The sequence below is a fragment of the Dermatophagoides farinae genome, chromosome 8 (assembly GCF_024713945.1).
Source record: "Dermatophagoides farinae isolate YC_2012a chromosome 8, ASM2471394v1, whole genome shotgun sequence".
NCBI lineage: Eukaryota > Metazoa > Arthropoda > Arachnida > Sarcoptiformes > Pyroglyphidae > Dermatophagoides > Dermatophagoides farinae.
The window spans coordinates 277,030-293,796 of NC_134684.1; the positions used below are offsets into that span (position 1 = coordinate 277,030).

General features: G+C 29.7%; 1 protein-coding gene across 3 annotated transcripts in view; it reads left to right on the plus strand.

Annotated features, from left to right (window-relative positions):
- LOC124496138 (uncharacterized) overlaps positions 1-16,758 on the plus strand; it is a 29,083-nt gene extending 12,325 nt beyond the window's left edge. For 2 of the 3 annotated variants that reach the window (XM_047059612.2, XM_075733255.1), the window contains exons 3-7: positions 3,161-3,478; positions 13,209-13,559; positions 13,631-14,287; positions 15,249-16,010; positions 16,077-16,758. In XM_047059612.2, the coding sequence (XP_046915568.2) occupies positions 3,161-3,478; positions 13,209-13,559; positions 13,631-14,287; positions 15,249-16,010; positions 16,077-16,567 (2,579 nt within the window). In that variant the 3' untranslated portion in view covers positions 16,568-16,758. Of the gene's footprint in view, positions 1-1,121; positions 1,313-3,044; positions 3,106-3,160; positions 3,479-13,208; positions 13,560-13,630; positions 14,288-15,248; positions 16,011-16,076 lie in introns of those variants that run through there. The other variant, XM_075733256.1, reaches the window with a different exon arrangement.
- The last annotated feature ends 9 nt before the right edge of the window (positions 16,759-16,767 follow it).

Sequence of the window (16,767 nt, forward strand, 5' to 3'; positions counted from 1 at the left end):
TTTTTATGACTTTTATATTTGAGTTTCTCTCTTTTTCTCTGTGTGTGTTTTTATTTCGATTGGTCCGATTTCTCAACACATCACATATGAAATGAAAGTTCTATTTCAATGGCAACAAACAGAAAAAAAAATCGAAAAATTCGGGAAAAAAATTCTCATCATCATAATGAAAAGAAGTCGCCATCACCCAAGTATACATGGCCATCGCCAAACAATGAATGGAAATAAAATTCTATTTTCTTTGATAAATGACTTTTTTTCTTCTCCATAAACATATACACTGTATTCAGAAATGAAAAAAAATGAATGAACAACGACAACAACCCCATCGGGTTTTTCTTTTTCTTTTTTTTGTTGTTGTTTCTGTTATTGTCGTCAGAATTGACTCAAATTTACCCAGACACCAACAAGGGCCAACCAAAGAATTCTCATCATCAGAATTTTTTTTCATTTTCTTTTTTTCTTTTGTTTTTTTTTTGTCTTAACCAATAAGTCATGTCATAATTTTTTTTTTTGATTTTGTTTTTGTTTTTGTGTCACATCAAACGAAATCTGCAAAGAAGAAAAACTCATAATTGTTTCGCACCTATTTTTATGAAAAAATCATAAATCTTTTGATTTTTATACAGAAAAATTTTTTCTATCCATGACAAAGTTGGTTTTTTTTGTTGAGTTTTTATTGTTGTCTCTCACGTTTGAAATTGTTTGCTGGATCAAAAAAAATTTTCCTCGAGATTTTTGATCGTTTTGTTCAAACCAAATGTGTGTGTGTGTGTGTGTGTGTGTGTGTGTGTGTGTGTGTGTGTGTGTGTGTGTGTGTGTGTGTGTGTGTGTGTGTGTGTGTGTGTGTGTGTGTGTGTGTGTGTGTGTGTGTGTGTGTGTGTGTGTGTGTGTGTAGAACGAACAACATAGACCAAGTATTGAACCAAGTATTATTCTGGTTCATAAAATTTCTAGATTTCCATGTGTTGGTGCTATTTTTTTTCGTGTCATGTTGTAGATGATGATGATGATGATGATAAGTTTGCTTGAATGAATTTTCTTGTATGTATTATGTATGATTTGTGTATATATCTATTTTATGCATGTAATGGTGATGGTCGGATATTCCATACATCCATACACACAATGATGATGATGACAATAATAACATATTTTTTTGGCTTTCGATTTTTGTTTCTTAAAATCAAAAGCCAAAAATAAAATAAAAATAAAAAATAAAATGATTGAATGAACTCTCATCATTGCCATTTTTTTTGTGGATACAATATTTTATTCTTTTATCCTTATACCGGATGAATTCTCTAGGGCAGTGATTCTCAACCTTTTTTTTGTTGCGGCACACATTTTACGATTTCAAAATTTGGCGGCACACAAAGAAAAAGCACTGCGTAAAATAGATTATGATAATGATTTTAAATGTGCTAAATAAAATAATATATAATATGTACTACAAAAATAACAGTATGTAGCGTATTTGTTGTTAATTCGTTTATTCCAGTTCAGAATCGAGAAAATGACAAATCCAACCTAACACGATCAGTTCAGAATTCAAAATTCACAATCGAGAAAAAGGCAAATCCGACCTAACACGACCAGTTCACAATCGAGAAAATGACAAGTCAAACTTAAAACGACCAGTTCAGAATTCAAAATACAAAATCGAGAAAATAACAAATCCAACCTAACACGATCAGTTCAGAATCGAGAAAATAACAAATCCAACCTAAGACGACCAGTTCAGAATTCAAAATTCAAAATAAAAAAAATAACAAGTCAAACTTAACACGACCAGTTCAGAATTCAAAATCAAAAAATGGCAAATCCAAACTAACACGACTAGTTCAGAATCGAGAAAATAACAAATCCAACCTAACACGAGCAGTTCAGATGGTTAGTTATTGGAATTAGTTACCAGAATTGGTTGGTTTCTATACCGTTTTTTAGATTCATTAAAAATTATTTTCAATGATGAATTGTGTTTTCAAAGATTCAGAGTTAAATAATGTTTGTTACATTTAATTAATTCGATATGTATCGGATGTTCTGCCATTGAAGATGAACTGGTCGTTTTAGTTTGGACTTGTTATTTTTTCGATTCTGAACTGGTTGTGTTAGGTCGGATTTGCCTTTTTCTCGATTGTGAATTTTGAATTCTGAACTGGTCGTGTTAGTTTGGACTTACCATTTTTTCCATTTTGAATTTTGAATTCTGAACTGGTTGTGTTAGTTTGGATTTGCCATTTTCTCGATTGTGAATTTTGAATTCTGAACTGATCGTGTTAGTTTGGATTTGTTATTTTCTCGATTCTGAACTGGTCGTGTTAGGTTGGATTTGTTATTTTCTTGATTTTGTACTGATCGTGTTAGGTCGGATTTGCCTTTTTCTCGATTGTGAATTTTGAATTCTGAACTGGTCGTGTTAGTTTGGACTTACCATTTTTTCCATTTTGAATTTTGAATTCTGAACTGATCGTTTTAAGTTTGACTTGTCATTTTCTCGATTGTGAACTGGTCGTGTTAGATTGGATTTGCCATTTTTTTGATTTTGAATTCTGAACTGGTCGTGTTAAGTTTGACTTGTTATTTTCTTGATTTTGTACTGATCGTGTTAGGTCGGATTTGCCTTTTTCTCGATTGTGAATTTTGAATTATGAACTGATCGTGTTAGTTTGGATTTGTTATTTTTTCGATTTTGAATTCTGAACTGGTCGTGTTAGTTTGGACTTGCCATTTCTAGAATCTAGCACTTTTTGTAAAACATTGATTAATAAAAAATTGTTTAAAGAAGAATTGCTTTTATTTGTTTGTTTAATTATACTTATTTTTCTTATGTTGGTTCCACTACAAACAATTCGCACAACTATTAATAGATATTTGACTAATCGAAGTACATGTTTTTGATTCAGGATTACCATAATATTCAAAAGTATCAAAACAAAAAATATTTTCATTTTATTAAATCTAAAATTTGGCGGCACAATCTTAGAATTTCGCGGCACACAAAAGTGCCGCGGCACAGTGGTTGAGAATGACTGCTCTAGGGTTTTTTGTATTTACTATTTTGATACTTTTTTTTCTTAGCAATTCATTTTCCAATGTGTGGTAATTATGATTATAATGGTCATGATGATTTTATTATTTATTATTATTATTACAGTGACTAAATATGTCAACATTAGTCAACAACAACAACAGCAACAGACCAATGGAATAAATGGCCCATTTTGGACACCATCATCATCATCATCATCATCATCATTATCATCAGCAGCAACAAATCTTTCATGGTTGACAGCTATACCATCATCATCACAACAATGGCCATTGTATCGTGAACAATTCCAACAGCAACAGCATTCACAATCTAATACAATGTTTGGTCATCATCAACAACAGCAACAACAACCATTGAATCAAAATTATACAAAAAATGGTCATTTAATACTTATGTCAGAAAGAATCAATTTTTTAAAAGGTCAGTCGTTGCTTTTTGTTTCATTTCCATTTTTTTATTTTATTTTCTTCAAATTCAGTTTTACAAACTTGAACACAAATCATTTGCCTAGACATATTCTTGTTAGTAACCAAAAAAAAAACACTCCATTCTTTATATCAAACAAAAAATGAATGAATCAATGATTTATTGGTTACAATTCATCATCGGACCAGTTTTTTTCTCGTGGCTCTTTAAAAAAACCTTACTATCGCAAACATTCAGGCACACACACGCACACATAGAAAGAGAGGATTCAATTTCTCCCTATGCATGGTTTTCTGTTTGTCGACATGTTTTTTATTCTGCATATTATTTGTGTTCATTCAAATGTTGGAGAAGGAAACGAAGAAAACTAAATAAGGAAAACATTGCCATTTAAATAAAAAAAAAGAAATTTTTTTATTTACAAAAAAAAAACATTTAACACAAGCACACTGAGTGAGAGAGAAACGCTTGAAATATATTATTGATTTAAAATACATAAATACATCGGTTACTGTATCGAGTGATTTTTATTTTTGACTACCATCACTTCTTTGTGTGCCTAACTTTTTTTTGAATCGCTTTTCCTTGAGGAATTTGAAAGAAATTTACCTGAAATGAAATTTGTTTTTCATTCCATTTTACATTTTATTTTTTGATTTTTTATTCACCCAAAACAACTGGAAGAGTGGCGAAAAAAAAATTTCACTTGCTCGTGGTCGGTTTTTTTACATTTTCTTGTTTCTCTTTTTGGTGACAAAACAATTTTTTTCTGATATAAATACTAATTCATTATTCCGCTCAGTTTTTTTTTCGAAAACCAAAAAAACCATTATCCACATAGTTGGTGGTTATATTGCACGTATTAGTCAATAATATTCATTCATCCGGATTTTTTGTTTCTGATAAACAACATTGGTGGATCGAACACCTCGAATATCATTTTATCGATCAATGAATTTTTATTTTTTATTTTATATTTCACTTTTTTTTGGTTAGGTTTTTTTAATATACAGTTTTCTTGCCTGTATGTATGTAAAATGTCTTTGCATAAATAAGACGAGTGAAAGAAGAAGAAGCGAACGAAAAAAAAATTGCCTTGTATAGACCAATGATTGATTGTATGTAAAGCTTGTTCATTTTCTTTTTTTTTGAACGAAAAGAAAATACCAAAATCTCATATCTCCATCACCTCCCCGCAGAAAAAAAAAATTTAACCTAACAGCATTGATGACAACAAAATTGAAGAAAATTTTCCTATTCTGACAAAAAAGCCGCTTTCACTTTGTTGTCAGTTGATGTAAATATCGACTAAATCCTCTTTTTCATTTCATATCCTGTATGCATGTGTGTGTGTGTGTGTGAAAGAGAGTCAGAATTTATCCACAACTTTTTTAAGGAATGGAATATATAAGCAATATTAAAAAAAACAGAACAAAACAAAACAAAGCCTCAACCTTAACAATTGTAGTTCAGCACTTTTTTGTGTGTGTGTTTGACAGAAGTTACAACAAACACATAACCAATGAGCCTTAACAGATCGAAAAAAACAAACCGAAAAAAATATGGTCCAAGAGATTTTGAATTTTTTTTTTTTTTTTTTTTTTTTGAAAACAATTCACGACGATCGGGTTAAGTTTAACCACTTATTGTTATTGGGCTCCACTTTCTTTGTCAACAGCTGCCATCATTTAACTTTGTGGTTGTGAATCATGTTTTTTTTTTCGTTTGAATCGGATCTTGGCTTTTGGATTTTTTCCTGTTTTTGTTTTTTTTTGTTTTTGTTTTTTTAAAAAATGCAAGTATAAACAAACAGCTAAAAAAATTGAAATCTAATGATAACAAATGTTTGTTGAATACACAAACACACACGACATGAATTTTGAAAATGATACAAATTCATTCATTCAAATACATGCATCTGTTATATTTATAAGGACATTGAACATCGTTGTCCTTGACGTTTTGTGACGCTTAAATGTTTTGTCATTTACCAAGAAAAAAAGAGTTATTTCACATGGAATTCTTTTTTTTTGATCGGATTTTTGAATCGAAATTTTTTTGCTTCCTTTGTTGCTGTCGTTGTTGTTGACTGATTTTTTTCTGATAATTCTGACACAACAACTTTCAATAGGCCACCGAAAAGCTTAGAGTTTTTTTTGGAACAGAATGAATTCTTTGGATTCTTTTTCGCATTTTTCAATTTTTTCAAATGAATGCCTTTGAATACTATGATGAATAATGTATTGTACCAAGTTTTCAATGGAAAAGTTTGTGAATTTAGATAATCGGTTGACTATTTTTTCCTATTAATCCAATTGATTTTAATTTTTCAATTGAAATCATCATCGTAATTGTCGACAAAGAGAGAGAGAGAAAAAGAAAGAAAAAACCAATACCAAATCAGTCAAATAAATCATTGTATGTTCAAATCTTATTATTACTACTTGAGTAGGCTAATCCTCGAAATAAGAAGATAACAATAATAAAGATTTTCTTTTAAACTTGAAATTAATTTTCTTCGTTCAATCATCATCGTAATCATTTTTCTGTTGTTGTTGTTTTGCCAAAAACAAAATGAAACGTTTTCTTTCTTTCCATTTCTTTTTCTGTGTGCGTGTGGCGTGTGGATTAAATGATTTGAACAACGAAAAAAAAGAAAAATAAAAACGTGATGACCATTTCAATGTTTTTTTTTTTGGTTCAATAAAAACAGCAATACATGATCATCATCATTAAAATTTACTATATGGTAGTTTGACATTTGACACTTTTTTTTACTTTTAAACTTTGAATTTGAAACAAACACGTCATTATCATATGATTTTTTTCTCCATTTATTTCATACAAAATATAAAAATTGCCTGCTTTCATGTTTGTCTGAAATTTGATCCTGTGAACAAGAAGAAAATGAAAAGAAATTAAATTAAACTGGATTAAAAAAAACTCCCGGTCGACTTTTTTTCAATCTTTTTTTTTTGGTTGAATGATTCAAATTTTGATGATGATGATGATGATGATGACTCGTTTCTTCTTTTGCTTCTAGTATAGAATTGCCCATTTAAAAAAATTAGCTCAAACTTTTCCATTTGATTTGATTTGGTCGTCATCATTGTCGAAAGCAATTTAATACATACATACTACATACATCCATCACTTGATTTTCATCAACAACAATCCATCCAGATTTTGTTTCTATTTTGTTTAGCCTTTTGACTTATGTGACTCGGATTTCATTGTTGTTGTTTTTGTTGTTCATCACGTCATATATGATGATGATGAGGGATTTGAATTCAATTTATTTTTGCCTTTTCATCATCGTTATTATTGTGTCATAGTTGTTGTTCATGTTCATGTTTATCATCGTCATCATCATTATCATTATTGTATAATTGAACTATTCTCGTTTTTTTTGTTTGTTTATTTGTTTGTTGTTTGTACAGAAATAACTTTACTTAATCCTTGTCTCTTGTTGATTGAATGATTTCTCATCAGAATTTGGTTTTTTGATATTTCATCACACACACATACACACCAACACACACAAACATAGCGCTTAGCAAATGTGCATCTTTCGTTATCGTTTCCGTAGAATTATTTTCAATTTTTTTCGGTTCAACTTTTTATTGAAATTGTGTGTGTGTGTGTGAGAGAGAGAGAAAAGTGCAAAATTTATTTTGATTATGATGGGGCATCAACACTCAATTGAATCTAGTTTTTTTTTCTATTCACTCATTCAATCACTGCATGTGAACTTTTGAACAAAACAAGAAAGAATTCTTTTCTGATACAAAAAAATCGAGTGAATTCTGTGTGTGTCTGTGTTGTGGGCATTGCACTCATAGAGAATATGTTTAATTTATTTATTGATCAGAAACTAAATTGGATGATGATGTAATCAATGTTAGTGGCTATGGGTTATAATAACAGAACAGAAAAAAATGAAAATAAAAAAATGAATTTTTGATGCTTCCACTCACTCATTCATTTTCTTTGAACTCTTTCGATGAAATTGGAAATTTTTTTTCTCCGTGTGTTCTTGAGTCAAGTCACAGAATATTGTATTTGGTGTTTGATTCTGGAAAAAATTGAAATTTTTTTCTCTTTTTTAGTTCACTTTTCAATCGTTTTTTATTTTTGTTTTGTTTTTGTTTTCTCTATCTCACTTGAAATCAAAACTTTTCAAACTCTCAAACCGATCATCATCATTGGAATTATTTTTTTTATTGGAACTTTTTTTTGAACTTTACTCATTGCTGTATGCGTGTGCCTGGTGTTTTTTTTCGCCACTAGATTCAAAGATTTTTCTTTTCTTTTTTTTGGTTTGCTTTTGGTGAAATTTGGATTTTACATTTCCAACGGGTTGAGGCTGTGAATTTTGGATCAAATTTCATTAATGTTTTTCACAATGAAAATGTCTTCCAGGCAAAATATAAAAATAATGGATCCGAGAATATATATCTCTGGCCCAGAATGGAATGAAAAATATTTTCAAATTGAATTAATTGAATCGCATGATGCATTTTTCACTGAATTTATGTTTCATTCATTCATTATATTCCGGAATGAAAAAAAAATTCGCGAAAATTTATCATTTGTTGTTTTTGTTGTTATTGTTTATTTTTGATTCATAATTTTTATTTCATAAATACGCAGACACATTGACTCTTGGGAATTTGTTTCAGCATTGAATTTGTTGTTGCTGTTTTTTTTGCACACATGACTTTCCCATTTAACAATGATGATGATAATGATAATGATAATGATTGAAGCATATTGATGTGCCAATGACTACTCTGAATTTTGTTCATTTTAGCCCACTAAAATTTATGAAATGAAAAAACCAGACGTTTTTCCATTTAAGAATAAAATAAAATCATCATAGTCGTTGATTGACGTCGTTTGTTGTTCATTTTATTCTAATGACGACGACGATTATGATGATGATGATTAGAGGGATTGTATACGATGTATGTGATTAACGAACCGATTCGAAATTTATTTTTTTTCAGGGAAAATTGAATTTAGTTTCCGGTCTAAGATTTAATAATTTTTCTTGTTTTTTGTTTTCATGTTTTTTTTATATTACGATTTATTTGGATACTTGATACCTGGGAAAAAATGATTCTGTTTTATTTTCGGTCTATTCATTCATTCATTCATTTTTTTGAAATTTCAAAATTGCCTCTCTCTCTCTGTGTGTGTGTGTGTTTATATAACAAGGCAATTGTCCATTTTTTTGTTTTGTTTGATTATTCTGTCTATGTGTTCCGAGGATAAATTTACGGATGGAACAAACGAAACGGGGAGAGGGAAAATTTTTTGGAAAAAAAATTCCAACAAATAGGATCAAGTTTAGTTTTTTTCTCTTTTTGTTGTTGTTTATTTGTTCAACTTTTCAATTTCAATATTTTTCCCGTTTGAATTTGAAATTTAACAGCCAACATTTCATTTTATTCATTCATTCATTTCACACACACATTCCATTTTATAACAAAAAAAAAATTCAACAATCCGATAGAAGAACCAATTTTCACATACACAGAGTGGACAACGCATACACACGGCGTACATAATGATTATCATCATTATAATAATTGAATTCAACAACAACAACAACAGCAGAAAAAACGAGCGAAAATAAATTCTTTTAATATTCAATGAATGAATGGTTAGATGGATGGTTGGACGAATGGATAGTGCCCACCAATATATTTATATTAACCAATGATGATTGCCAAAAATAGCCCAACATATATGACATATGGCGCCATTATATAATACCCATTCGTTTTTTCTCTCTTTTTCTTGGTGAAGAAAAAAATCTAAAAAATGAGACACACTGAGTTTTTGAGTATCGACTTTATTGATAAAATTTTTTCTTTTTTTTTTGAAAATACAGTCAGCTTTCTACTTACGAACAATTGCATTCCAAAAGAATGTTTTTAAGTCGAATTTTTCCAACACTTTAATGTGTTGAAAACGCTTCCATTCAAAAATCTCATTTGTTTTTTTCCATTTTATTTTTTTTTTGTTTGAGAATTTAAATTTAGAGAGATGGTTATTTCATCATCATCATATTTACACACACACACGCACACACTGTTCAATAGAATTCATTTAACACCTACACACAAATCGAAATAGAGAATAAACTTTTATTTCAAAATTCTATGTAGGTGAAATTCGAAAGAAAAAACAAAAACAAAAATTCTTAAAATCAAGAAATTTTTTTTGATTATTAAATTTCTGTGGTTAGGATTACTTTACTCACTCAATGAATCACATTTTTATTTATTTATAATAATAACGGAAATATTCATGTTGACAAACCCAGCCGGAAAAAAAACAAAAACAAATAAAAAGAATTTGAAATCTATTTTTGGTAGTAACAATGAAAAATGAAAAACTAATCGCTAAAAACCAAAAGAACCGAATCAATTCTGTGCAATCTCATTTGTTTTTTTTCGATGCCGATGCAAAAAAAAAACGCAAATTCCTGCTAAAAATCCATGAAGTGAATTCCGGGCTTACTCACACACACACAAACAAGATTTGCTTAGGCAATATTTATTCATTTCAATTGAAAATTGATTCTCATCATTAAATATCAATTAATCAAATCATTTGTTTTGTGCATCAGAAATAAATTAATATATATTTGGGTTGGCAGCAATTTTTTGTTTTCTCTTTCCAACCAGATGACAGATTTTCCACTATAAATTTTGTTTGTCTGCTGAGAGGAAAAAACATTAATTTTTTTTCTTGCCAATTTTCCCATCAATAGATGGATGATGATGATGATGATAATGATGAGTCCAGATGTTCACACCAAAAAAAAAGTAAATTGGTAAAAAATTAAATATTAATTTTAATTAATCAAATTATCATCAAATGCTGCATAATAATTTGCATTGAAATCGCCCGACTTTTTCTCTGCAATGTTGAAATAATTTTCACATCATTTTTTTCCAATTCACACACACACATGCACACACACCTACATGCATGATCAATCCTTTCTGTTTCTTTCTTTTTTTTTGCACATTATCATCATCAACAACGACAATGTTACAAAGTTTTATTCAATCAAAACATGAATGTAACACATTCTTTCGAAGAATTTTATAGAGACAAAAATGCCTATATCATGAAAATGATGATAATTTTGTTTGCCAGATTCAGAACTATTTTGCCAAAAAAAAATTCTTCAAAATGATTTTTGCTTTTCCTATTTGTTCAGCTATAATAATAATAAACTTTATTATGGCTACAAATTGGAATCTATTTTTCTTTTTCTAGTGAAATATACTTCACTCATTTGTTCATTCCAATTGACTTTTCTTTCTGTTTAATTTGTTCACACATTTTCCATTGAAATTGATTTTTACTTCAACGTTGCTGTTGTTGTTGTTGTTGTTATACATAAATTCTTTAACTTTATCATTATCAATCACTTAGTACGTGTGTGTGTGTGTTGGATAATGAATATTGTAATTAGAATGTTTGTGGGGATGCCATCATCAAATCCGTTCTCGATTTTTTTGTTTTTTTCAGCAATAAAATTTTTTTTTTCACTACAACAATGATTGTTACTATATGAGTCATTCACACATTACAAAAAAGCAAAGTTTGTTTATTGATTTCATAACATTCATTGGTTTTGTTTGTTGTTTGGTTCGATATGATGATGATAATACATGAATATCGAAAATCAAATAAAGTTATGATTATGATGATGGATAGAAACAAAAATAAAAGAAAAAAAAACTTTATCAATCAAACAAAATAGAATAGTTTTGTATTTCAATTTTGATTCTGAGTTTGATTGATATTGATGGATGAGTCAGTGTTGATGTGTGAATACAAAACAAAAAAAAAAACACTTGAAAATATTCCCATTAGAATATTCTCTCCCACTGCAAACTTTGTTGATAACAAATTATTCTTATATGTGCACAAAGAAGGTATTTGTTTATTCAACAACCAGAATCGATATTAAAAATGGTATATACACGTGAACATATTTAAAATTCAAACATGAATAATTGATATAATTACGTCTTGCATTTACTCCTTTTGGTACGAAATTGAAAAGTTGACAAAATTTATTCATTCATTGAAATTCTATGGATGAATTCATTGATTTCAAATATATTTCCGTTGCTTATTTTGTATGCATAAATGATGTTATATTGCGAAAAAAAGTAAAAACAAAAAAAAGAAAGATTTTTTTTTATAGTTCACATGCACACTTTTAAGTCAATCTTTTTCTTTTTTTTTTCTTTGACTGACTCAAATGTAAAATGTGAAAGAAGAAACAAAAACGATTAAGTTTGTTGTATCATCAATGTATTTGCATTCGTTCAATGTTGAAATCTTTCGTTGTTGTTGGCAGGAAATGTCATCTTCACTGTAATGCATTTTTTTTTTGGTTGTGTTTTCGTTTCACTTTCATCGTCGTTAATGAATCTTATATATATTGCACACCATCATTGTTCTTTTAATTCAATCCATTTAGGCGAAAAAAAATATAAAATAAAAAAAAAATTGTCACCCATTAATTGGCTGACAATTTTTTTTCCACACTACTGTTGTCGTCATCTTAGTCTTTGTAGCAAAAATATTAGAGCATCAATTGAAAAAAAAATTCCAAACATATTCAGAATGAAAAAAAAAACAATATTCTGAAAGAAAAGAAAAGAAAATTCACACGCAAAAGAACATCAACGCATCACATGCGGTAGTAGGTCACAAAAGCAAAACGTTTTGTTCTCTGTTGAATGTTGATAAAATTTTATAATTCTTTACCAAAAAAAAACTCTCCCATATGAATAACAATGAAAACAAAAATAAATTTGCAATCAAATTCTTTGCCCGAAAAACGAAAAGAATTGTTTTTATTTTCGAGTTTATTTTTAAAACACATTTTGTCATTCAAACAAATCAGTGTGTGTGTGTGCGTGCGTTTTATTCGGCTCTAGTCAGTAGTAGTTAAATTCCCTTGACACAAGAATAGAATTCTTTGCTGCTGTTGTTATTTGTCTATAGGGCAACACAACAACTACAATTTTAAATGGATGAATGGATTCAGGTTCGGATTCGGATTCAAATTCAAATTCAAATTCAGTTGTTTTTTTTTGAAATTTATGCAATGCAGGCCATCACTATCAACACATGATGATGATCATTCAAAAATAAATCATTTACATTTTTTTCATAAAAAAACAATTTATTTTCATGCTTGTTTTCGTTTTGTTTTTGAAACGACAGAAAAAAAATAATCGGACTTTAGTTTGACGCACATTACTATTAATAATAAAAATAACTCAATGCAATTAATTTGAAAAAATCATTTCATGGGTCAAAAAAACAATGTATTGAGATTGACATTTAAATTAAATCAATATTCAATCAACCAAGATGAGAAAAACAAAAAACAAAACCCATGACGCTTGATGTTCATCAAAAATCAGAAAGACGTCCTGTTGTTATGTTGAAATCACCAAAAGACATGAGAAAAATTCAAGCATGAAAAAAAATTGAAGAAAATGTTCGTGTTTGTCTTATGTTTAGAAGATTGGATTTTTCCATCTCACATGACAGAATTTAATTTCCATATTTGAAATGTAAAAATGAAATGGATTTTGTTTTTTTCCACCCAGATGTAATTGTTTTCTTTTGAAATTGATTCTATTTTAACAACATCTATCTATTTTCAAATCAGGTGATCAACAATCTTCATCTATTAACAACAACAATGGAAATAATAATAATAACAAGTCACCATCGATATCGCCAATTAGACCAATCTATGTGTTGGCAATCGAAGAAGAAGAAGATGAAAGACAGATGCCTAAATCATTATTAAATCTATCAATCAGTGCTGATCATAATCATTATCACAATAAATCAACACACGAACATCAAACCAATCCATTGAATGGTATACAAGTGGATTATATACTTGATACAACGAAAATTGATGATTATGCTCAAATTTTAAAATATTTTGCCTTGAATCGTACAACTGGTGAACTTTTTCTCATCAATCCATTGGATCGTGATCCACCAAATGGTGAGAAAAATTAATGTTTTTATTTTACATAACTAATGAGTTGTTTTTATTTTTATTGCTGGTTATTGAAGGTCGATCACGATGGCGATTCTCTATACAAGCACGTAATCGTCAAACACAAATGATTCTAGCAATGGCCGATGTAGCAATCACTGTACGAGATATTAATGATAATAAACCATTATTTGAACAAAAATTATATCGTACAACATTGATGGAAAATGGACCAGCTGGACAGATTCTTTCAAAATTGCACGCCATCGATTTCGATGAAGCTGATTTAGCTGATAATGGGAAAATTCTTTATTCATTAATTAAATCACCTGTAAGCGATTCAAAATGGACAACCGACCTATTCCATATTGATCCACATAATGGTGTATTGACCGTTTTGGGTTGTTGTTTTGATCGCGAACGAAGATCCGAATATCGGTTAATTGCACGTGCTACAGATGCAGGTGGCCTATGGGATGAGACGAAAATTGTTGTCACAATTGGTGACCTGAATGATAATCCGCCAAAATTTCTGAATCCATCACGAGCTTTACGATTAAATGATGAAATGAATTTGCATAATCATAATCAACATGAATCATCATCATTCGAATATGAAGATGAAAATATATTCACATTTTACATATCGGATGAAGATCTACCTGAAAGTAATCATCATCATTATGAGATTATCAATTCAACCGAATGTCCATTATTTAAACGTTTCTATATTGGTAAGCAAACACGATCAACCGATTTTCATAAATTTTCAATAATTTTTGCATATTTATTACTTTTACTTACTTACCACATACACATAGATTCATTCATTTCCTTGTTCCACAATGAGAGAAAAAATCAATAATTGTCAATGTTTATAATTCCACTCTGAATTTGAGAACAAAAATAATATATTCTTATCGCTTGCTACCACAATCAATCAAGGCTTGATATTATGGCAGCAGTAGCAGAAATAGCGAAACGAAACGACCACAAATCCCACTAACCAACAAACCATTATTATATGACATTGGTGGCAAAAATGATGATGATGAGGAAAAAAAGAAAATTTAATTTTAAAAAAATTCTGATCTACTCTTTTTCTCCTTTTAGTTATTTAGTAACTGCTGAATGTGGGTGTTATCATCATCAGTTTCTTGTTTCTCAGAAAATCGGGTATCACCCCCGATTTCAACATTCACTTTCAGCTGTTTTAGTTTTTTCTTCTTTATAATGTCATTATGATGATGATGATTTAACTCAACTATATCACCAGACTCATAGTGTTTCGATTTTTAGAATAATGATTATGACACACACACACACACACGCACTATGCCAATAGATCCAGTTGTATCCCAGCTTTTCATTCATTCATCCGACCGATCCATTCGTAAATTGATTTTTTTTCATCATCAGGAAAATAAAAATTAACCAGTATTCAAGGATAAAAAATGAAATGAATAAAAAAGAAAATTGGAAAAAAATTGATGAACCATTCCAGTAATCCAAGAGAGAAAAAACGGCCACTTTATCCATGATTATTGTTGAATAACACAATAAATACAGAATTTCTGTTTTCAAATAGTGCAAACTTTTGAGAGAAAAAAAATTTAATTTTAAATTCAAATTTGTTCAAATCTCTTTGGAATTGAATAATCACATCTTTTTCCATTTTTATTTTCTTTTTTGCAGTTGTCAATGTAGACGGAAGTGGAACATTGTATGGAACTCGTCGTAATGAATCTGAACTTCGACAATATATTCGCATGTCATCGGATGATCATCAATCGATGAATAAATCTAATGTCAATGGAGCTAATCAAACATTGGCCATGACTAATCAATTGGTCACAACAGAGACTATTTGCTATTTGGATGTAGTTGTACGTGATTCTGTTCGTGATGATCAGGTTACATCATCATCATCATCATCCGGATTGATATATGAAGATCGAACAACATTAACGTTAGTCTATCAATTCAATTGGGATATTGGTGGCAAAAAGAAAATGTCTAATAAAAATAATGGAACGAATTCCGGAATGAACAGTAATGTTAATAGTAGTAATGCTAATGCAGTCATTGCACTCGATCATTTTGCTGCTGCTGGACCAAAGGCTTCCGATCTTTCAACAACAATCAATAATCGTAAATCTATTCAATCATCTAATGATGTCAACAGCGGTGCTGCTGGTGGTGGTCATCATAGTTCTTGTTCATTGGTAAATGGTGCCTTATGTTCAAATCCATCATCATCATCATCATCATTTGATGATGAACTAGCAAATGAGCCTCATCATTCATTTTCATCAAATGTTTCAACAAATAATAACGGCATACTATTCATCACTGCAACTGGCTCATTTACTGCCTTTAAACAATGGCTAAAATGGGCCACAAACAGTAAACAGTTTCTAATCTATGCTTCAATCATAATTTTCTCCAATCTTATAAGTAAGTGTATACTATTCAATTTGTGGATTTGTGATTTTTCTCATTTTTTATTCATTCAATTTTTAGTCTTACTCATTATTACGACATTTTGGCTTATAAGATTGAACGCTCGCAGGGCTGACAATAACGAAAGTCAATTAACCATCAATTTGGCTGATGATTATTTATCAGCAACAACAACAATAGCAACAACAACAACGACAACCATACCGACAGCCATAACAACCAATAATGCAACCTATTATCAAATCCCGATGATTGAACAGCAATCACAACAACAACCATTTCCTCTTTTCGATCCATCACATTCGACAAATTTTTCGACAAAACCACCAGAACAAAATCTTATGAACATAATGAATTCAAATACAAACATTCTATTCATAAATGAAGAAGAAGAAGAAGAAGACAAAAATGGTCTATCCTATTTGAACATTTTGAAACCTTCCTCTTCCATTCCGACGACAACGACAACGACATCAACAACAACACAGCATCATGCACAAATCATTGACAGTCAACAATTATCATCATTACCAAGCTATATCAATTGTTGATGACCATTAATCAACAACAATGTTATTGTTTTTTTTTTTAATTATACAAAGCAACACTATCTGTATTGATTTATTTGAGAGATTTGATGAATTTTTTGTTCTTTTTTGTATTTTAAATCATTCATCTGATATTGTGATTTGTTGAATGAATATTTGAACAACAATAAAAATTTGAGCATATAATATATGAACTATTTCGG